This window comes from Plectropomus leopardus, chromosome 18, assembly GCF_026936395.1.
Source record: "Plectropomus leopardus strain MGB_pleo_1.0 chromosome 18, ASM2693639v1, whole genome shotgun sequence".
In the NCBI taxonomy this organism is placed as follows: domain Eukaryota; kingdom Metazoa; phylum Chordata; class Actinopteri; order Perciformes; family Serranidae; genus Plectropomus; species Plectropomus leopardus.
The window spans coordinates 31,171,437-31,194,548 of NC_142193.1; the positions used below are offsets into that span (position 1 = coordinate 31,171,437).

General features: G+C 40.8%; 2 protein-coding genes across 4 annotated transcripts; both read left to right on the plus strand.

The window, feature by feature from the left end:
• The first annotated feature begins 111 nt into the window (after positions 1-111).
• LOC121956875 (NLR family CARD domain-containing protein 3-like) lies at positions 112-13,292 on the plus strand. 3 transcript variants are annotated; one of them, XR_015774851.1, is made up of 12 exons: positions 112-171; positions 1,842-1,923; positions 2,168-2,302; positions 2,786-2,914; positions 3,863-3,941; positions 4,124-4,352; positions 4,542-6,339; positions 6,429-6,602; positions 6,700-6,873; positions 8,087-8,169; positions 10,164-10,337; positions 10,581-10,627. XR_015774851.1 is itself a non-coding variant. In XM_042505297.2 (12 exons), the coding sequence occupies exons 2-12, from the start codon at positions 1,856-1,858 to the stop codon at positions 12,841-12,843; spliced, it is 3,567 nt and encodes a 1,188-aa protein (XP_042361231.2). In that variant the 5' UTR covers positions 112-171; positions 1,842-1,855; the 3' UTR covers positions 12,844-13,292. The 3 variants fall into 3 exon arrangements, 2 of the variants coding, with proteins under 2 accessions (XP_042361231.2, XP_087925435.1); XM_042505297.2 differs by lacking the exon at positions 8,087-8,169 and adding an exon at positions 12,284-13,292; XM_088069309.1 differs by having other exon boundaries at positions 10,164-10,624.
• Positions 13,293-13,755: 463 nt separating this feature from the next.
• On the plus strand, positions 13,756-22,991 carry LOC121956825 (ornithine decarboxylase-like). The gene is made up of 9 exons (XM_088069324.1): positions 13,756-17,958; positions 18,179-18,297; positions 18,456-18,629; positions 18,719-18,891; positions 18,980-19,196; positions 19,543-19,626; positions 19,970-20,132; positions 21,108-21,229; positions 21,805-22,991. Exons 1-9 carry the CDS (start codon positions 17,937-17,939, stop codon positions 22,054-22,056), a joined length of 1,326 nt encoding a protein of 441 aa, XP_087925450.1. The 5' UTR covers positions 13,756-17,936; the 3' UTR covers positions 22,057-22,991.
• Positions 22,992-23,112: the final 121 nt, after the last annotated feature.

The window sequence follows — 23,112 nt, forward strand, 5'->3', positions numbered from 1 at the left end:
CTCTGTGTGTCTGTCTGTCCGTCTGTATTTCTGTCTTTCTGTCCCTGTCTGTCCGTCTGTATTTCTGTCTTTCTGTCCCTGTCTCTGATAACTTCCTGTGTCAGCAGTCTTTCACTTTCACTTTGTCCTGTCAAGTCGTGTCGCAGGTGTTTCCTCCGTGTTAAAGTTTTGGTGAGTGAGTTTTCAGTGTTGGTGACTCTAAGCTGATCTCTGGTCTAATGTTAGTTTGATCAAACTGTAAAAAGCTGTTAGTGCTCACAGGTTTAGCTCAGTGCTAACAGTTAGCCTCTGTGTTCAGGATCACCAAAAACAGCAGCTAACCATGCTAACTATGCTAACCAGCAGGGAGCTGATTCCTGATCAATATTTAAGAAATCAGACGTCCGATGGAGGTCTTCAGAGGAAACATTCACCGACAGAATCAGCTAAAACAGTCTAATGTTCATTTTTTACTGCAAAGAACCTAAACCACCATGTAGAGACTCTTTCTTAAAAGGCCTAAAAATTAAAGTTCTGCTTTGAAAACATTACTAAAGTAAAAGTACACATTATCAACTAAATGTACTTCAAGAAATAGTACAGCGCACAGTATAATGTCCCCTGTAAGTGTTGTACTGTATTTTATAATATGATATCATCTAATTACTATGATGATTGAACTGTTCATTTAAAGCTGCAATAATTATTTTCATTATTGATCAACCCCCTGATTGTCTTCCTGGGTGATCAATACATTGATTGATCTGATAAAATCAGTCAAAGTGAGAGATGGCCGTCACAGAGAGTCGTCTTCAGTCAGATTGTTTGGTCTGGGAGCTGAATGATTTCCTGTCATTTAAACAAGGTAAATCTACAGACGATCACCCTGAAGGAGCTGAAACATCAAATGTTTGAAAATGCTATTTTTATTATTCCTCTATTTTAATTGTAAAAGTCACATTCCTTATTTGTGTAAATGTACTTGACAATAAAATCTGATTCTGATTCCTCAGAGCAGGTTATCAGCTAGTTGTGCTAAGTGTAAAATATTTGAGCTAGTTGTAAATTCTTTAATCTGTAAACTGTAAAATAGCTGTAAGACAGTTAAGGTAAACTATTTCAGGTAGTTGTTAATTGGCTGAGCTAGTTAGCATCTGAGCTAGTCATAAACTGTTGTAGTAGCTGTAACCCAGCTGTCAGCTAATTGAGCTAGGTGTTAGCAGGTTGAGCCAGTTCTTATTAGTTGTGCTTGTTTTAAACCACTTAAGCTAGCAGTAAGCTACTTGAGTTAAATGTAAACTACTTGAACTAGTTATATACTAGTTTTAACTATTTATTTTATTTGTTAGTTCTAAAATTGTTGCACTAGTTTAAAGCTAGCTGAGTTAGTAAAGTTAGTAACTATTTCAGCTAGTTGCAGACTAGTTGAGCTAATTATAAGCACATGTAAACTGTTTAACTGTTAGTTAGTTCTAAGATTGTTTAGCCAGTTTAAAGCTAGCCTAGTTCGGTGTTAAATATTTGAGCCAGGTGTAGGTTATTGAAAGCTAATTGAGCTAGTTCTTTTTTAGTTGTGCTTGTTTTAAACCACTTAAGCTAGCAGTAAGCTAGCTGAGTTAAATGTAAACTAGTTGAGCTCATTATAACCTAGTTTTAACTATTTATTTGTTGGTTAGTTCTAAGATTGTTTAGCTAGTTTAAAGCTAGCTTAGTTAGGTGCTAAATATTTGAGCCAGGTGTCAGGTGTTCTGTTCTTGTTGACGTCGTTGTTGTTGATTTTGTTGTTGTTGTTGTTGTTGTTGTTGTTGTTGTTGTTGTTGTTGTTGTTGTGGTGGTGGTGACAGAGACTGTCTCTCCGGCAGGTGTGGACTCTGCTATGGATCAGAGTGAGGACACAGAGGAGGGAGTCGGTCCCTCTGAAACCATCCAGACCAAAGCTCAGAGGTGAGACGATGATCTCTAACTGTCCAGGACTCAAATCAGTCCTCTGTCATTATTCACTGTCACTGTCACATCAGCCTCTGAACCACTGAACATAAACAGTTTATAACGCTGACTGCTAACTTTATTAGTGAGCAAAGAGCCAACGACTGATTAATCACCTCATCAGCTGAGCTGAGACGGCTTCTACCATCAGATTATATTTGGAGAGACAGGAGAACTTATCCACCATCTGTGTTTGTATCAGGATGCTGCAGCAGGGACCAGACTCTCCTGGACCTGGACCTGAACCTGGACCTCAATCCAGCTGTGTGTCTATGAAGAGTGACCAGTCTAAAGGTCTTCCTCTTTCCTTTAAAGTCAGACAACCTGCTGATGGAGGGTAAGAATTCAGAACTGAACTTTGTTATTATCTGTCTCTCAGAGCTTCATCATAGAAATGGCTGATACCACAAAATGTGGTTTTGATCTGATGTCTAGGGACTTTGGGACCAGAACCACCAGTCGATCCTTTTTTTTTTAACAGCTAATTCAATATCGTAAAGGTGACCTATGAGGTAAATACATAATTTATTGATTTCTAAAATCTCACCACCAAGTTATTGATTAAATATGGTTCATTTTTATTCCATGCACCATCTAACACAGGACACTTTTTAAAGTTGAACAACAAAATGTTGATTGTCAGATTTCTCCGAACTAACAAAGTAACACACAGTCACTGTTTTATAAGTCAAAAGTAAAGGCCTTTCACGAGTCTAAAACTCTACTAAACAGTGGAAAAGCTAAAAGTGCAAAACTCATGAGTTCCCACATGTCCTGAAACAATTTTAAACTTCTTTTTATGATTTGCTTGTTTTATCAGGGTGCAGCAGCAGAGACCAGACTCTCTTGGACCTGGATCAGAATCTGGACCCAGCTGTGTGTCCATAAAGAGTGATCGGTCTAAAGGTCTTCCTGTGTCCTTTAAAGCTGGAGAACCTGTTGATGGAGAGTAAGAATTTAAATCTGAAGTTTGTTATCTGACTCCCCTGAGAAGTAGAATCTGGTCTCGGTCCAGAGCTTCAGTCTGATGTTGGACTCAACGATATTTTGTTTCAGCAGTGACATCACTGTCTTCACTTGTGCAGTCACTCATCAAATACAATTTTGTAAGGCAACTTAATCTTCATGTAGTAAACTGAAACGAACAGTAATCAGCAGCAGCTAACTTTAAGGTGTCTGTTTTGAGTTAACTTCAAAGATGGAAGCATAGACTGTATATAAATACTGGACAGAGCTACGTGACGCCCCCCATTGGTTTGTGGACTCCAGTTTTGAAGCCTCGAGCCTCGATGTTATGGATGGACCAGCGATAAATACCTGTAACTACCGCAGAGTAATTTGTCAAGGAATCACTGGGTGAACTAGACTTGGTGGTTTAAGGTAAATCTTATGGTACCCCTCAATACATCACCAGTGATGTGTCCTGGTGTCCTTGAGTGTTTCCGTTCTGTCAACAGAAGACACGTTCTCCCAGATGACCCAGTCCACCTTGATCAGACCTCATAGATCCCTCTGATCCGTCAACATTTGGATCTTTCGGTAGCCTCTGATATTAATCTGATGGCTCTGTGTTACCCAGCAGTTTGACTATTTTGCAGAGCGATCAGCCAGAAAAGCATCTACATTTGATGTTCACAGTTATACGGGGAGTTTTTCACCCTTGCATCTGATGCCACTCTAATATCTCGTGAAACATGATCCTGTATTTTTTGTAGGACTCATTGAACTGTTCCTCCAAGAGTACAGTCAGCTCAAACATGATCACATGCTTTTAGGCCTTATTATGTTTAGTGTAAAGATGCTTTTATATTGCCTACTCTCATATCAGAACTCTTTCAGTAGTCTGTGTGTAGATTTGAGTCATGAAATGTCCTTAAACTTAATGTTTTTTCCACAGAGTTCAGCAGGAGAGGTCAGAGGGTCTCTGTGTTCAGTCTACCCAGCAGCCTCAAACAGACATGGACTCCATATTTATGGTGTGTACATATACAAACAAACAATTCACTATAAACTACAGATTAAATGCTAAACTACCATTTAGGTCCTAACAATCTCCATTCTGCACTGTTGAGACCAGCAGGCCTTCAGACTGACACATCAATCACATGTTGTGTTTTACCAGTTAAAATTGAATGATCAGTTTATCGTTCTGTTCCAGCTGCTGGAGGAGAACGTCATCACCTTTGTGAAGAACGAGCTGAGAAAAATCCACAAGGTTCTGAGTCCAGATTATCCAGAATCTTTAGAGAGTCAGAGGGAGGAGGAGGAGGTGTTGGACAGTGAGGATGAAGAGCTGAGGAGGAGCAGCAGAGAGGCATTTCTGAAGATCACACTGAGTTTCCTGAGGAGAATGAAGCAGGAGGAGCTGGCTGACCGTCTGCAGAGCAGTAAGAGGATTTTAACAAATTTAACAGGATGGAAACAGGAAATGGAGGCAACGAGAGAAGTTTGAATTTAAAATTCTGCATCAGGTCAGATGCTGTTTGTCCTGAAGTAGGAGTCATACTTAAATGTTTAGATTCTCTGATTTCCTGAAGGATCCACTTACTGATTTCATTTGTTCTTTGTTGTTTCAGGAACTGATGCTCCACTGTGCAGACATAAATTCAAGTCTAGCCTGCAGAAGAAGTTCCAGTGTGTGTTTGAGGGGATCGCTAAAGCAGGAAACCCGACTCTCCTGAATGAGATCTACACAGAGCTCTACATCACAGAGGGAGGGACTGCAGAGGTCAATAATGAACATGAGGTCAGACAGATTGAAACAGCATCCAGGAAACCAGACAGACCAGAAACAACCATCAGACAAGAGGACATCTTTAAAGGCTCACCTGGACGAGGCGAACCAATCAGAACAGTGATGACAAAGGGAGTGGCTGGCATCGGGAAAACAGTCCTAACACAGAAGTTTACTCTGGACTGGGCTGAAGACAAAGCCAACCAGGACATCCAGTTCACGTTTCCATTCACGTTCAGAGAGCTGAATGTGCTGAAAGAGAAAAAGTACAGCTTGGTGGAGCTTGTTCATCACTACTTTACTGAAGCCAAAGAAGCAGGAATCTGCAGGTTTGAAGACTTCCGGGTCGTCTTCATCTTTGACGGTCTGGATGAGTGTCGACTTCCTCTGGACTTCCACAACAACGAGATCCTGACCGACGTCTCAGAGTCCACCTCAGTGGATGTGCTGCTGACAAACCTCATCAGGGGGAAACTGCTTCCCTCCGCTCGCCTCTGGATAACCACACGACCTGCAGCAGCCAATCAGATCCCTCCTGAGTGTGTTGACATGGTGACAGAGGTCAGAGGGTTCACCGACCCACAGAAGGAGGAGTACTTCATGAGGAGATTTAGAGATGAGGAGCAGGTCGGCAGGATCATCTCCCACATCAAGACTTCCCGAAGCCTCCACATCATGTGCCACATCCCAGTCTTCTGCTGGATCACTGCTACAGTCCTGGAGGACGTGTTGAAGACCATAGAGGGAGGACAGCTGCCCAAGACCCTGACTGAGATGTACATCCACTTTCTGGTGGTTCAGACCAAACTGAAGAACGTCAAGTATGACGGAGGAGCTGAGACAGATCCACACTGGAGTCCAGAGAGCAGAAAGATGATGGAGTCTCTGGGAAAACTGGCTTTTGAGCAGCTGCAGAAAGGAAACCTGATCTTCTATGAGTCCGACCTGACAGAGTGTGGCATCGATGTCGAAGCAGCCTCAGTGTACTCAGGAGTGTTCACACAGGTCTTTAAAGAGGAGAGAGGACTGTACCAGGACAAGGTCTTCTGCTTCGTCCATCTGAGTGTTCAGGAGTTTCTGGCTGCTCTTCATGTCCATCTGACCTTCATCAACTCTGGAGTCAATCTGCTGGGTGAAGAACAGACAGCATCTCGATGGTCTGAAGTACTCAGAGGCAAATCAACATGTTTCTACCAGAGTGCTGTGGACAAGACCTTACAGAGTCCAAATGGACACTTTGATTTGTTCCTGCGCTTCCTCCTGGGTCTGTCACTGCAGACCAATCAGAAACACCTACAAGGTCTTCTGACACAGACAGGAAGCAGCGTACAGACGAATCAGAAAACAGTCGAGTACATCAAGAAGAAGATCAATGAGAATCTGTCTCCAGAGAGAAGCATCAACCTGTTCCACTGTCTGAATGAACTGAATCATAGTTCTCTGGTGGAGGAGATCCAGCAGTCCCTGAGATCAGGACGTCTGTCCACAGATAAACTGTCTCCTGCTCAGTGGTCAGCTCTGGGCTTCATCTTACTGTCATCAGAGACAGATCTGGACGTGTTTGACCTGAAGAAATACTCTGCTTCAGAGGAGGCTCTTCTGAGGCTGCTGCCAGTGGTCAAAGCCTCCAACAAAGCTCTGTAGGTGGACACATAACAGATGAAATATAATTTCTCTTTATTCAGAAAAAAATATAAAACAATGTTTGTAATTGTTTTCAATCCTTCAGATTGAGTGGCTGTAAGCTCTCAGAGAGAAGCTGTGAAGCTCTGTCCTCAGTTCTCAGCTCCCAGTCCTCTAGTCTGAGAGACCTGGACCTGAGTAACAATGACCTGCAGGACCCAGGAGTGAAGCGTCTTTCTGATGGACTGAAGAGTCCAGACTGTTTAATAGAAAGTCTCAGGTGAGTTTACTGCTGTTCATGTTTTTAAAATGATGACTCTGTGAACTCTTATTTTCTTCTTATCATAATTAAGTGAACATTTTATTGAATCTCTCAGATTAAGTGGCTGTAAGCTCTCAGAGAGAAGCTGTGAAGCTCTGTCCTCAGTTCTCAGCTCCCAGTCCTCGAGTCTGAGACACTTGGACCTGAGTAACAACAACCTGCAGGACTCAGGAGTGAGGATGCTGTGTGATGGACTGAAGAATCCAAACTGCAAACTGGAAACTCTCAGGTTAGTAAACTGCCCTTTGTTTTAGTAAAATGATGACTGTCTGAGCTGTTATTTTTTTCATGAATAAATTATTGAATGGACATGTTTTAGGGGCTGAGCTGGTGGTCCTTCTTTTATTTCCTAATACTCTTCCCTCTCCAAGGAAATCTAACATCCCAAGCATGAAAATAAACCAAAATTGGCACATAGGTCCAAACTTACTCACTAGGATAAGAGGCCAGTCGTCCTGATGATGGTGCTGTAGTGACTGTTAAGAGTTCAAAACTTTTAAATCCATATCAAGTTATCAGAACAGTCTACGGCTATGACTTTCACTGAACTGTAAACCCAGCTGTGGAGACACTTTATTAATTTCCAACCAAGTGCAAATTATAAAGTCCATCACTGTTTTTATTAAAAACTGTAAAACTAATGAAACCTATCTCCTCTCATATTTTATTTGCTTAATTCACACCAAAATGAATCATCACACCATCCTACAAAACTCATGACAGATTTTGAATGATCAGAAAATTAAGACCACAGTGCATCAAAATGCATAGCTGTAAACAGCTACCTCAGATTCTAGTTAAATAAAGCTCCAAAGTCATGATAAAAATATACAATATTTTGCTGTCGGGAAATGAAGTGTGCTTGATGTCAAAAACTGAATTTTTGAAGCATGTGAATTCCATCATGTAGCCTATAGAAGTCAGTGGAAAAGAGCATCTTTAAGTATCAGTTTTTTCATTCATGGATGAATCAATATTTGTAAAAAGACATTCCAGATTTTTTTCTATGTTGTCTAGATGAAGTCTTCAAATCCTCAGATTTTTGTCTTTATATCTGAATTTTTGACACTAGTTTAAGATCTGCCCGTAAACATGTACAGCTGTTATGCTGCCCCCTGGTGGTCGTCTGAGTCACAGTCTGAAGTCAACTCTAAATTCATCACTGGTGAGGTAGCTCAGTTTGATAAAAACTTACCTCGAGGCCTTTGGCCCCCTCAGGGCTGTGAGTTCAGGTCCCAGCTGGTGCAGATTAAACATGTTTTTGCCTAATCAGACTTTGTGCTGTGTGAGTTAGAAACGTGATTTCAAAGATATTTCAAGGATATACGATGTTTTTGCCTTGAAAAGTCTTCTGATGGATCCTTATGGGTTTGTTATTTGTCTTTCTCTTCTTCTGTTCCCTCTTCCTCCCCTTCTTGTTCTTCTTTCCTGTTTTTTCTCAGCCATTGGTGTCAGAGTTTGTCATCTTATGCTCTTAATGATGCAGAATCGCAGTTCATGCCTCCTCAGACTCTGTGCTGTTTGGGTGAGACATATTTCAGGGTTTAATATTTTTGGTTTCCGTGGGATCTGCTGATGGACCATCATGGATCTGTCATTTATCCTCCTCCTCTCCTTCTTCCTGTACCTCCCCTTCTTCTTCTTCTTCTTCTTCTTCTTCTTCTTCTTCTTCTTCCATAGGTATATCTTAGTGATTTTTAAACACATTTTATCCTTTTGGGGTTCCACGGTCTTGTAGTTCTACTTCCTCATTTTGCTTCTCATGATGCCGAGCACCGACTCATTACTGTGCTGCAGCTTTAACTGAATCCTTTGAGGTTGAGTGGCTGCACGTTTTCAGGAGGATGCTGTGAAAATCTGCTCTTATTTCTCAGCCCTCAGTTCTCTTGAGAGAGTTGGACCTAAGTAACAATGTAAATAAAACATTTTCAGGATCCTGTATTCCAAGAATGTCTTTGCATTTAATGAACTTGTTGAGGCATAGATGTAAACTGATGTTGCATATCCTTAAAAACACAGAGTGACAGACTTCTGAACTGACCATAGGTTGCAGTGAGACAAACTTTCGGGACGATTCAGAGGACTTCTTTGTCATTTATTATGATTTTTTGAAGTTCAGAATGTTAAATATCTACAAATGTAGATTTGTTGCAATAACTCACGCCCACTTCAAGCAATTATTGTCAAATTATATGTATCAACTGAGTCATGATGGTGCAAACCAAGTTACATTTGATCTTTTTGCATTTGTGGTGCCCTCTAACAGCAGAACATCCCAAGACAGCTCAGTGACGCTCAAAGCAGCCGCACATGTGATTACAACTGCCTGCACTACTTTTGAGTATTTATGTAATATTGAATTTAAATGTTTGAAAATACACAACTTCAAAATGGATTGACAGATCAAAATGTCTTTGATAAGTTTAGATCAGTGATGTCTGTATATAATCCATATACGTTTCAGGACGATTGGCCCAATGGCCTGGGACTAGTTAATATTAAAATACAATTTAGAGAAAAATGAGGAAAAAGTCTAAAAATTTGACATCTTTAAAGCAGAAGACCAAACAAGCAATGGTACAGATGAATTAAGAGATTAATATGGTGAAAGAATTCTGACTCTAAGCCAAGCTGTTTTTTGAGATGATTGCTGAAATGAAAGTTGATTGTCCCAGCGCCACCCTCAGGTCATTGAGTGTTATCTTTTGTGAGTCACTGGTGAGCTGAGTTTGGAACCAGCCTGCCAATTTTGGTGAGTGTTTGTCTTGTGATTTTTGTCGCTCAAACACTTTTAGTGGATATAAATAAGAAGAAGAAAGAAAGAATAAACTGAGCAAAACCATTAAAGCTCCAGCAGCGTGTTGCATCTTGGACCCACAATTACACGATCAGCAAAATTGGCAAACAACCTAAACAGACATTGTTTTACTCTCAGATTACATCTCATGAAAGGCCTTTTCACACTGAGTCTGTTTTTTTTTAAAGCATTTTTTAATCTGTCAAACTAAGAGAATAGTTGTGCACGTTATGCACAGAACCCAAACACTCAGAGTCTGATGTGTTTCATTGTTGTAATCTACAAAAGTTTCACTGTGTCACTGTGCAAACATGACTGATACAACATGATGTTGCATATATTTTTAAAAGTGCAACAGTTCTGAGAAACAATGGAAGTCTGAAATATTTGTGAGATGCACATTCTCACTGCACAGTCTTCTGTTATAAACACCAGTTTAAAGAAAAAGGCGTTTCCGTGTTTCTGGATGTATCTTTTATGCTCCTGGACCTTGGTCCACAGTTCAGAAACCACAACTGAATCTGTAAAAAATGGATGGACATCAGTCTGTTGTTTATCAGCCAAAACAGCAACTTCAGTAATCTGATGAACCAACACTGAGCTCCGTTAGTGTCGAGGAGGTCATTAATAAACAGCACACTATATGAATGTCTGACATGGACCAGATTTTAACTCGGTGTGTGTGTGTGTGTGTGTGTGTGTGTGTGTGCGTGTGTTTTCAGTCTCTCATCCTGTCAGGTCTCAGAGACAGGCTGTTCGTCTCTGGCCTCAGCTCTGAGCTCCAACCCGTCCCATCTGAGAGAGCTGGACCTGAGCTACAACCATCCAAGAATCTTGGGAGACAAACTGCTGTCTGCTGGACTGAAGGGTACACACTGGAGACTGGACACTCTCAGGTATGGAGAGACAGACTGGACACTCTCAGGTATGGACAGACAGAGTGGACACTCTCAGGTATGGACAGACAGACTGGACACTCTTAGGTATGGACAGACAGACTGGACACTCAGGTATGGACAGACAGAGTGGACACTCTCAGGTATGGGCAGACAGACTGTCTCTGTGTCTCTGGTGTCCTGTGGTTGGCGTTTAATGGAGGATCTGAGTGGAGGTGTTTGAGTCTTTGTCTCGTCCTGCAGGTTGGACCATCGTGGACCACACAGACGGAGACCTGATCTGATGAAGTGTGAGTGTGTTTTAATTTGATTCCTGAGATCTGAGCTGCATGTGATTCACTTGATCTTTACATTTTTTCTCATCTGAAGTGATGATAAATTTCTCCAGAGTTTCAGGCCATGTCCACATGGAGGCGGAATCGATCTATTTCTTTTTCATTCTAAAAAACTTTTCCATAAACACGCTTTCGTCTCAAGAAAAGTGTGTGTCCACACAAAACCTCTGAAAACGCTGTACTATATATGGCAGGCCTGTAAGTGGTGCTGTAACACTGCCACAGAAATACACCAAAAACAAAAAATAACACATGGAGCATCCGCATAAAACTCGTGTGACATAGACAAACAAAGAAGAAGATGGTGGAGAATACGAATCGAGCTAAGAGGGGACATTTGTGTGGACTAACGATGAGGTAGAACTTCTGCTCAGTAGTTTCTGCAGCACAAACGCAACAAAGTAATCCGCCGTTGTTGTTGTTGGTGGTGGTGGTGGTGGTGGTGGTGGTGGGGTTAGCGCATGCAGGTTAAGGGAGAGGTGGTGTGATGGCGTCATCGGTTCAGGAAAGATGTGTATGGGTTGTAAATACAGAAACGCAAGGGTGGCATCTTCAGATTTGATCTCTCTGGGACCCGGTTTAAAAATTTGCGTATTTGGGCTCCCAAAATGCTGGTTCCATGTTGACGAAATGTCCATATGATCAAAAACTTTTGCGGATACACCTAAACTCGTCTCTGTGTGGACATGGCCTCAGTAAAGATTTAACTTCTGATTTTTCTCTGTGTCTGTAAAGAAGTTAGTATTCAGTCACTTTAAAATACACAAACAACGAATTGAACACAGTGATCCAAAACTGTTTCTTTGGACTCCAGGTGAAACGCTTCAAAAACTTCAAGGCTCAGTTTGATTCAGTACAGCGGTGTCACTGATTTGTACATTTTTACTGCAGTTTTTTTAAAAAAAATAAAAAGCCACAGAAATGTTCTTGATTTTTTAATTTGTTAAATTTTGTTATTTATTTATTTATTTATCGAAACTTGCATCATAAAATATGATCTGACTTTGAACAATGACGGAGCTATACCGGAGTTACTGATACTCTGAGGTTTATTCTGAGCTGCAGATAAAAAAGCTCCTCATAAAATCTTAAATTTAGTATTGTAGTTATAAACATACAAACAAAAGAAACATTTCTGTTTTTGTAATTCCAGAAAATTTTCCTTTTTTATAAATTTTTTAAAAGTATGAAAACAACAGTGATTTGGGCTTTTATTTTATAATTAGGGTCTTGCTGAAATGGGCTCGATAAAGTACTGTAAAGTTACCTCAGTGACTTCTTTCTGCACACGTTAAACATGCTAAAAAAATACACTTGTTGAAAACATGAAAATATGCCACCACCATCAGATCCATCAGCTGTCCTCCCACAAACCCTGAACACTGCTGACATGTTGACTCTCAGCTAAAGCTGTTGAGTTTCAAGTGAAAGTTTGTTAAATTTCATTCAGAGATAAATTTAAAAAGTCATTTTTTTCAGTTAGTCAGGTACATTTTATTGATAAAGCTGGTTATCACAAACAGACGGTAACTGACGGTGACGTCTTTAAAGTTGTCAATAAATGAACTGATGATAACCTGCAGCTGTTTGGTGTCTCTTTGTCTCCATCAGACGTCTCTGAACTGGAACTGGACACAAACACAGTGAATGGGTTACTGAAACTGTCCAACAACAACAGGACGGTGACACATGTGGAGGAGAGTCACTCGTATCCTGATCATCCAGACAGATTTGAGCAATGGCCTCAGCTGCTGTGTAGAACTGGTCTGACTGGTGGCTGTTACTGGGAGGTGGAGTGGAGAGGAGACGTTTATATATCAGTGAGTTACAGACGGATCAGGAGGAGAGGACGCAGTAATGACTGTGTGTTTGGAGGGAATAATCTGTCCTGGAGTCTGTGGTGCTCTGATGATGAAGGTTTCTCCGTCTGGCACAATAACAGACAAACACACCTCTCCTCCTCTTTCTCGTCCTCGTCCTCGTCCTCTGTCTCTCACAGAGTAGCAGTGTATGTGGACTGTCCTGCTGGCTCTCTGTCCTTCTACAGAGTCTCCTTTGACAAACTGATCCACCTCCACACCTTCAACACCACGTTCACTGAACCTCTTTATCCTGGGTTTATGGTTTGCTTACCTGGTTCCTCAGTGTCTCTGTGTCCTCTGCAGGTCTAAGAGTGTCTCCTGTGGACAGAGCAATGGCGGTTCTGGGGAGGGGCCAACAGGGGCCAGAGCCCCTCTAACACTGAACCTGGAGCCCCTGTGCCCCCCCTTCCCCCACACTCCGAACAAAAATTATACAATAATAAAAATCACAGTATTGCGCCAACATGAAAGGCGGAACAAATGTGTGAGGCATTTGTTTTCAGTCGGAGCGCTGACTGAAGCGTGGATGACTCGAAAAATAGGCCACAACACGGATCACGTGACAAGAGGCAGAAGCAAGAATCAATCAATCAAAACATACCTCAGATCCTTGATTATTGTTTTACCCAGAAACACTGAATGATGCAGTGAGTGTCGTCTGAACGTCATCAATTTACAATTTATAGACAAACTTTCTTTGAACAGTCACTATATTTTCTAATGTTTGTAAATGCTTTTAATAAAATCTTGATGTTTTATGTTGTGGGCCAGCTGCAGTTCATCTGATCTCTTTAAAGGAAGCAGCGAGTCACATTTAGAGAAATTTAGTGAAATCTGTGGATGAGGACTGCAGATTGTAACCAGCTGAACTTCTCCTGGTTAGAAATCCTTCAGTGTTCAGGAGTTTTTACTGGGAGCTAAATTATCCACAGACGTGTCTTCCTCCCCAAAACAAGCAGATCAGCTCATTTAAACCGAGAAAAACACTCGGTGTTTAATCAGTGTTTCCGATGCTGCTCGTTTTGGAGGAGCTGCTGTCTCCAGCGGCCGATTTAAAACGTGAATGTCTCTGTCTGTTGGCAGTGTTTGGTTTGTCCTCTCTGGGCTCCTGTAGAAACATGGCGGTGCAACATGGCGATCTGTGTTGACAAGGACCTGCTCCCTCTGCAGATTTAAATGGCTCATTATGAGGTAACAAAAACACAATCATTCTGATTTTCAGATGATTAGACACTGAAGAAAACACTGATTATATTATATTCACTTTCTGACAATATATCCCCAATATTATATTATAATATTAAACAAATTATTAAATTTAAGAAATCTAATATAAATTCTCTATCTTTCATTCTTGCATAGAAAATTAATGGTGAGGTCCCCTCTGATTTGGACAACAAGAGCTTCATTACAGAAACTTCCTAAAACTGAAATCCTCTTAACTTAGTTTAGGATGACGTAGGATTTTTGGTGTAACAGAAACATGTTTTCTAACTGCGTTTGGGAATAAGTCCTATCTCATCTTTGACAATGAGTTTAGCCGTCTTTTGGTGTTACTCAACCCTTATTTAGTTTTATGATGTTTCTGTCTGGTGTTCGTTGGGGATTTATCTGATTTATCTATTTTATCTGATGTGATTTTGTGTTCATGAAAAACGTTAATTGAATTTGAACTTTTACGTTACAAAAAAAGAGAAAATAAATTTAGCCATAAGAACCATCCTAACTTTTCCAAGTTGGGAATCATAAATTAGGATGGCTCAGACCCTAGCTTAAAAAAAAAATCATTCCATAACTTTCTTTTGTTGCCGCAGTACCAAATTTTTTCACGTGTTGCAGACATCAAATTCAGAGTTAGTGAATATTAACAAAAAAAAAGTTTGTACATAAAATATCTTGTCTCTCTAAAGTGATCATTGTGACATGAGCCCAGGTCCTGATGTGGACCCAGAGGAACCTGAAGCTGTAGACTCTCTCCACTGCAGTCCTGTTGATGGACGTTCCCACCATCAGCTCCTTATAGTTTTGTGAACGTTGAGATGGACATTGTCGTCCTGTCACCAGGATGTCAGGGTTCTGACCTCCTCTCTGTAGGCCGCGTCGTCTCTGCTGTGATCGGGCCGGTGATGGTTTTTGTCATGTCTGAACAGAGGAGCACCAAGCACAGAACCCTGAGGGGCTCCGGTGCTGAGAGTCAGGGTGAAGGATGTGGTGGTGCATATCCACACAGCCCGTCGGCCATCAGGGAGCTCGGGATACATTCACAGAGGGTCGGGATGAGTCTCGGGTCTCTGAGCTTCTAGACGAGCTTTGAGGGCACGATTGTGTTTGTTGCTGCGCTGGAGCAACACTTTCTCACCCGAACTCGTCACGTGTTGCTGTTTTATCAGGACCTTCTGTATCAACGTCTGACGTTTTCCTGTGCATCAGCTGTTCACACTCCAGGATGCCGTTACCGTGATGCCAACAAATAAATGTGTGGTGGGATGAAGCAGACAGAGCAGCACTATTTGACAAGTTCGGAAAGAGAACGGGTTGGATGCAGTCAGTGATCAGCGTCCTGACATTAGTGTTCCTCTGGTCCAGGAGGGAGAGGGCAGTGTGGAGGTTAGGGTGTCAGGGAGTGAGGAGGTGATGTGGGACGAGTCTAACCCCTCAAAACACTTCATGAAGGTGGAGATGAGAGCCGCTGAGCGGCAGAGGGCTGTGGCTCTTTTTGGGGACTGGGACAATGGAGGTCTTCGTCAAATGAGAGAGAGACTGAGCAGGGACAAGAGTTTCACTAAGTATCTCCTCAGGTCCAGGAGTCTTTGTATGGATTGATCCTTTTAAAGGATCTGAACTCATCTGCCCTGGATGTGAGTAGTGGGCAGGTGTCTTGGGCCTTTTTAACTTCCTCAGTCAGGAATTGGTCTCAAAGGTCTTCTCCAGGTCTGCATCATGAAATCTGTGATCAACATGTGGTCTAGTCATGAAAGCCGTGAACTCACATTTATCCAGAATACTCCCACCTGGCTTGACATAGTCTCACTTCTCACCCTGGCTCGGCAAACAAGCATCAGGAGGTGCTGATGAGACGGGGTCACGCCTCACGCTTTCTGTGATCCTGGATTTCTGAATTCTGCTTTTGTGCAGTAGCTCTCAGGAGGAGCCTGAGGATAGCCCATGATGTGTTTTGCATTAATTCACGTCATCTGGCAGAGTTTTGCTGAACAGGGAGGAAGGACATCCAGACTCTGGTTAGATGGAGCGAAGCTGACCACAGTTCATGTACACACGCTACCCAAATTGATACAAAGCTGGTTGACAATTGGCAAAGTGTACCTCAATGAAATACCACAATGCATCTGTTCTGATGTTTCCCATAAAGTCAGTGTGGATATTGCAGGTGTTCAGTTCAAGTCTGAAACATGTTGATTCATTTTGATTCACAGTAGAAATGCAGCAGCAACACGATACAGAACGTGTTTGCAGTCTTTTGGCAACCGTGTGCCCCAGCTGGATATTTTTGGTACTAAAAACGTCCTTAGAATGATATAATGTAACCACTGCAGTGTTTTAGTAAAGTGTTCTGCGGCAAGTTTTCTTGTAGTTCTCAGAACGTTCTTGTTTAAGTTAAGTAACATTCTCTGTAATCAACCTGAAGCACATCGAGTCAGCCACTTCCTCTCAGCAAATACAGGTTAATGACAGCAGCTGTGCCACATGACGGGCTGTATCAACACTTTAAGGAAGAGAGTGACTGTGTTTTCTTCTACAGTTGTATGACAATATAGAATTTAAAACAAACACTTCACTACTTTTGAACCATGCCATTCAATAACTAGTGATTGATCGCAATATTTATAAGGCGATTTAGGCTTATTTCTGCACCCTAGTTCTGTCCTCTAAGACCACAAGATCTATTTAAAGAGCTCATTAGCCTTCACGTCTTACAGAAGTACATCAACACAAGATCTGTTTCAGTTTTTGTAAGTTTGCAGTCCAGTCCTTTGGACTTTTCGTTTGAGTATTCTTGACTTAATTCACTGAGCTTGTTTGCAGTCTCTGTGCACGTGGCGCTGCAGTCTCATGTCCTTTATGGGGAGTGGCGGAGCGTTTACTCATGTTAATCAGGATCAACTGGCACTGCTCTCATTTATGAGGACAACAGGAGTTGTTATAAGGACAGGTGCAATAAGAAAAATCTGACTCGCACTTCCCTTATGACTTTTTTAGGAGCAAAAACAGCTGTTTAAAAACAGGATTTAAAAACAGATATTGCTGAATGAGGACTGTCATCTGTTGTTCATTTGTATTTTATAATAAACCACAATGATTTATTCAGTCAGTCACTCAATACTTTGAGTGATGAATCCATTTGTTCTTACAAAGAATGGATCACAAATGTATAACGACGTCCTTAATCTTAAACCTCATGTGTTGTACCTGGTGAAAAAAAACTGAGACTAAAACTAGGTTTCTATTTTCCTCACAAGTGTTTTTTTTAATGTAAAAAAAGCACCTAATTGCTGCAACTTTCTTACCTGTGCTGGACTATGGCGATGTTTTGTACATGCACGCCTCTGCATGTGACTCACCACTGTGAGCTGTATCTCGTGTAGGATGGCGAGCTCTGGCGACCCGTAGGCTCTTACACTGGTGCACTTTCGTATATAAAGCAATTTCTGCTCTGCTCCCACAGTATCTTTGTGTTTTCATCACGCAGAAAAGTACCGGACCGTACTCACCGCAGCCTCAAGACCTCTTTATGCTCTTGGTTCCAAACACTCGGACAGAAACTGGGAAAAGGGCTTTTGGGTATTCTGCGCCCTCAGCCTGGAATTTGTTGCAGAATGACTTGCAACTCAAGGAGCTGGTGTCCTTAAATGTCTTTAAATCTAAAATAAAAGAGTTGTCTTAAAGCTGCCTGGATGTACAAATGTCCCCCTGAGAATTCTCTTTTCAATAAACCAAAAGAGCCTTACAGTGTTTTAAAATAAAGAGCACAGAGTCTGCAAATTACTGACCTAAGAGGGACTGCATGTTCACAGAGTGGAGAATGTGAACAAATATGCAATTAAGATTTGCTTTATTGAAATGCATCCTTTACTTCAAACATACCGCCAAACTAATGGAACAAGCTTATGTCCTCGCTTAACCTGTGATTATGAAATGCTGAAGCAAACAGGGTTAATTTCTTTGGCAAATAACTTCAGACCTGATCTCAATAAAATATTCTAACTAAAGCAGATTCCTCCCAATATGTAAATTTCTGTTAAAAATTCTAGGTTTGTTCTCATGAGCGTTCGGTGGACGTGTGTCGGCACTTGCTGTCAAACTCATTTCCACTTCTGTTTCATAAAAATGCTGCAGTAGCACTAATACTAATTTAAGATTTTAGATTTTCAAGTTTCCAAAACATGGAGGACCATGCGGGCTGTGGTAAGATTAAACAAAAGAAAGAAAAAACCTAACTTATGTTTAATGTTGAGTGACGAGTGAGGTTTGTGTGCTTATGTTTTGGGTATTTGCCTGCTAGCGTGGCATTATGTGGAGAAATAACTATGAACAAAGATGCGTACAAAGATGATATTGTAATCCAGCCTTTTCTGAACAATACGTGTCCATTAAAATTATGCTTTTGTCTTTTACTGCATTGCAGGACCTGAAGTACCTTCAAATGGATCAGCTGGTTTGTCTCCTGAGAATTGGGACATTTTAGACAATGGAAGGACCATCAGTGATTTCATAGACGGTAAAATAAAAGAGCGCAGTTTATTGGTGAGTATCAGAGTTTAACTTGAGTTTTCTGAGCTATGACTGTTGATGTAGAGCGCTGCAGGAATGACTCCTACACCTGGAGATGAACATTTTAGCACTCCTGTTTCATTCAAGTCAGTATCATTACTATGGTTAATAATAAGTGATATTTTGTTCAGAACAACGAGGAGCCGTTCCATGTGGCAGATCTAGACAGCATACTGAGGAGGCACCACAGGTGGGTGACTAACCTGCCTCGAGTCAAGCCTTTCTATGCAGTCAAGTGCAACAACACAGCAGCAGTTCTGAAGATGATGACTGTTTTGGACACTGGTTTCGACTGTGCCAGCAAGGTATTTCAAAGATGATCCGGCTGTGTTTGCTCTGTTCCAGAGAAATGTTGTTTCCTCCTCAGTCTGAAACATGTTTCGGTCTCACTCAGGGTGAGATCCAGAAGATACTGTCCCTGGGAGTGTCGCCTAATAAAATCATTTACGCACATACAACCAAACCGATGTCTCACCTCAGATATGCCTGTGCTCATGGAGTAGATGTGATGACTTTTGATAATGAGGATGAACTCCTAAAAGTTTCTCTCTGTCACCCCAAAGCCAAGTAAGAGACCAGCTACTAATAGTTTTTGCTTCTTTATTGAGCGCAGGTTCTTGTTAGCGTGTTGATTAATACTTTTGCATCTTTCCAGACTGGTACTCCGCATCGCAGTGGATGACTCCAAATCGCTGGTTAGACTGAATTCAAAGTTTGGAGCCAGACTGGTGTCAGTCGGTAAGCTGCTGGAACGTGCTGGAGAGCTCGGCGTGGAGGTCATTGGGGTCAGCTTTCATGTCGGCAGCGGCTGCACTAATGGTTCGGCGTTCAGGCAGGCCATAGTAGATGCACGCCATGTCTTTGACGTTGGGGTAAGTCATTATCAAAGCAACACAACACATGAAGTAAACTGATTAGTTAAGATTGGGTAAGAATGTCAAGGCAAGCCAATCAGAGGCAGAATAAAAGAGACTTTTCCGGGGCGCCTGGTGGCTCAGTGGATAGAGCGGCGCCCCATATACAGAGGTTGTATCCTTGCTAGAGCAGCCGCGGGTTTGATTCCGGCATCGGCCCTTAGCTGCATTTTCTCTCTCTCTCCCCTTTCATACTCACAGTATCCTGTCGAATAAAGGCAATAAAAGAAAAAATATAGACTATTCTTTTGCTATCCTATAAAACGCAAAGTTGCTAAAACATGTTGATTAATATCTTTTTCAGAATTTGCTGGGGTTTCAGATGAGACTCATGGATATTGGTGGAGGATTCTCTGGAATCGGAGACTTTCATGAGAAATTTGAAGAGGTAAACTTTTAAAAAATATAAAAAAATATATATATATATATATATATATATATATATATATATATTTATAGTGCTGCACTTCCATATCCAGATCAAAAGACAAAATGAGCCAGAAAATGAAGACATACAGAACAACACAGAAGTAATTAATACATGTAAAACAACCTTTTACACCTTTTTCCTGAAGGACTATGTGGATTAACTAGAAACCTTTAAATGTCTACTAGAAAAGGTAAATTCTGTAAATAAGTTCAAGGTGTGTTTAAACCTTGACACCCCTGAAGGCAGTTCGATGTCCACAGATTTTACAGCCACACAGTTACTTTATGTTTTTCCTTTTCAGTTTTCAGACGTCATTAATGGAGCACTGGATGAATTCTTCCCACCTGACAGCGGGGTGCAAATCATCGCAGAACCAGGACGATTCTACGTGGAATCAGCCTTCACTCTGGCGGTGAACGTCATCGCCAAAAGAGTGATCTTAGATGATATGGATGAACATGACGGTAATGTATAGATATCTCTTGAAGCAACATGAATGTTAAGTATACATGAAGCACAATCTGAACTTGCAGGGTTGTAGTTACTCACTTTGTGCCAAAGACCTGGTTAAGTGGTGGAGGGACAGAGGGACCAACGATAAAAAAATCTGTAGCACCGACCAGTGCAAGAACCTTGGAATTATTATAATTTATGCAAATAATCACATTATTAAGGGCCTAAAGATGCTCAAAACTTTGCCCAAGCAGAACTGGTAAAAAGTTTCATGTCCGCCATGCTAGGGTGTGAAATTTGCTTGGCACATTTACCTTCCCAAGACTTAAAAAAGCTTCTTGGAGCAACATGTTAAACCCAACACAAAATTAGCTATTTATTTTAACCGTACAATTTTTTGGACATTTCCAGTTGCTCATCCTGCAGCTGCCAAAAATTCTCACCAAGCTTGAGCCTTTTTTCTACTTTTCCCCACAAACTTGGAATAGGCTGTGCTCATCGATGATGCGAATAGATTCTAGGTTTTCATCTGTGATCTCATTGATTTTGACCGTCATTGGATTTAGATGCTATTGGGTTTTTTTCTGAGGCTTTAAACAAATAAATGATGATGATGAATGATGCTGGACTTTAATAAACTCCTCATTTAAAAGTAATCACATTGACTTCAAATTTAATTCAAATTGTTTCACCATTAAACTGTAAGCTGTAGTAACTTGTGCTGATATTGTCCAGTGTGTCCCAGAGTTTTCGTGCTTGATAAGAGTCCTGATCTAAAGGCGTCTGCATGCCAATACTGAGTCAACAGGAAGTAGCCCATGTGACAAACGTCACTCGATTTACTTGAATTTTAGGTTTTGTGGTCTACACTTGACATGAAGCAACTGACTGTATAGAGCAGTTGTGCTTTTACATTCAACATATTTGCAGAATTATGAAATAGTTTCCTAGTGACCTTTATTATTTTGCATGTATTTTACTTTCAGGTGGAGAGGAAAACAGCCGTGACAGGATGATGATTTACTACATTAACGAAGGAGTGTATGGTTCCCTGAGCTGCATTATCTTTGACCCTGCAAACAACAACATTAAACCATATCCTCACAGGGTAAATACAACACGTCCTCATATCTAAACAACAGTATAGCTTGTTTGCCAACAGAGTCCCTCAGGAATCCTAAAACCTGGAAATGAGTTAGCATTTTTGCACACCCAGTTTCCTTGTCTCCAGATCAGTGGATTTTTTTGGGGGTGGGGGCTCTTTTGCCTTTTTTTTGACTGGATAGAGTTTGCATGAAAGGATAAGAGTTTTTGGTTGGATGTTTATATTCAGTTTTTCAGAGTTTATTTCCTTCAATAATCCAAAAGCTCATGGAAAAATCCCAAAGGCTTTCCGATGAGGGAACCAGGGAGACACCTACGTCAGGGTCGGACTAAAAAATCATCATCCCTGCAGCTCAGCAGGTGACAGAGCACAGTCAGACCTCCACAAACGTACTGTCCACCTGAAGAGGACACTACTTCTCTCTTTGACACTTGACATTGGCATTGGACCATCTTGAGATGTGGAATTGTTCCATTTCGATGGGCTTGTTTGGGATATCGGGCTCTGGATGAATGACCCAAACCGATTGTGGGAAAACATGATAACCAGTGTGATTTTATTTTTCCGTGTCTGTGCAGGCTGTCGAGAGCAGCGAGCAGAGATACCGCGCCGTCATCTGGGGTCCAACCTGCGACAGCATCGACAAAATAACCGAAAAATACTGGATGCCTGAGTGTCACGTGGGGGACTGGCTCCTTATCGAAAACATGGGTGCTTACTCTGTTAGCGTGGTCACTGACTTCAACAGCTTTGAGAGAGCTCACATTTACCCTGTTGTGACCGCTGAGACGTGGCGCCACATTCACATTACATCCTCCATTTGTTTTTGATAACTAAATGAAATGAATGAAACTGAATGAGAATAAGTAAATGAAAGGAAATGGGAAATAAATGTAGTTTTGTGTACCTGTGTCTTATTACAGGTATGTAACTATTTTATAATTATGTTATTATTAACATACATTCCCAATAACAATTGAAATTATATTAATTTAACTATTAAACTAACTATCAATATTGGGTTATACGTTCCACTAAACATGAGATGGATTTGTCTAGTCTTGTTTTTAAAAAAATCATCATGTTTTTGTGAAAATTTTGATTTTATGGTACTTCCCTCGATTGTGCATTGTTGCCATATGGCAACAATTTATTAACTACCCCTTTTTAAAAAATCTTTTTTTTAATTTAATATTTGCATTAAACAAGTCATTTTAAGAAATAAAAACACATCAAAACATTTTTAGCATGTTTAAATAATAATTCATGCAGTAGAGGGTTAAGTGTATGCTACATAATGTGTTTGTTGGTTGTTTCAAAGACATGATAGTTTTTATTTTCTACATTTTTTGTTGTTTTGTATTATTTTGTTATGTATCCTTCACTAATGGCAGATTTGTTTGTTATTCACCATTTTCTTTTGTTATTGTTTTTTTACTAATATCGGTATTTATAACTCCTGACAGACATTGCTGCTAGTTTGTCGTATTTTTACGATTGCTGTCATATACTGAAAGTGACTTCAGGGCATTAAAACAATGGTTTGATGCTGATGATAAATAACATCATGTTTTTGTCAGCAAATAAAATAATTAAATGTTCTTTCTTGTTAGATGTGAAGTAAATACAATGCTGAACTGTTAAATATAGGTTGACTTTTCATAATGTGCAGACGACGTCAGCCTGTTGGAGAATCTAACATTTTTCGTTATGGTCGTATGTCGTCTGGGATCAAACTGAATTCATAAACCTATAGCGTGTCAGAGTTTGATTTCACTGATTTTTCTGTCCCCACATCGTAAAAATGGCAACTCATTAAATGTTGAATTTAATGACATTTATAACTGAATTAGCTGTGACAGCATGTTACATGCTCTAAAAGAAAT

Coding starts and splice junctions, on each gene's coding strand:
- LOC121956875 (XM_042505297.2), top strand. CDS start 1,856: ATGGATCAGAGTGAGGACACAGAGGAGGGAGTCGGTCCCTCTGAAACC. Junction 2,915..3,862: donor GGAGAACCTGTTGATGGAGA/GTAAGAATTTAA, acceptor TTTTTTCCACAG/AGTTCAGCAGGAGAGGTCAG. Junction 6,874..10,163: donor TGCAAACTGGAAACTCTCAG/GTTAGTAAACTG, acceptor GTGTGTTTTCAG/TCTCTCATCCTGTCAGGTCT.
- LOC121956825 (XM_088069324.1), top strand. CDS start 17,937: ATGGAGGACCATGCGGGCTGTG. Junction 20,133..21,107: donor TGATATGGATGAACATGACG/GTAATGTATAGA, acceptor TTTTACTTTCAG/GTGGAGAGGAAAACAGCCGT. Junction 21,230..21,804: donor TTAAACCATATCCTCACAGG/GTAAATACAACA, acceptor GTGTCTGTGCAG/GCTGTCGAGAGCAGCGAGCA.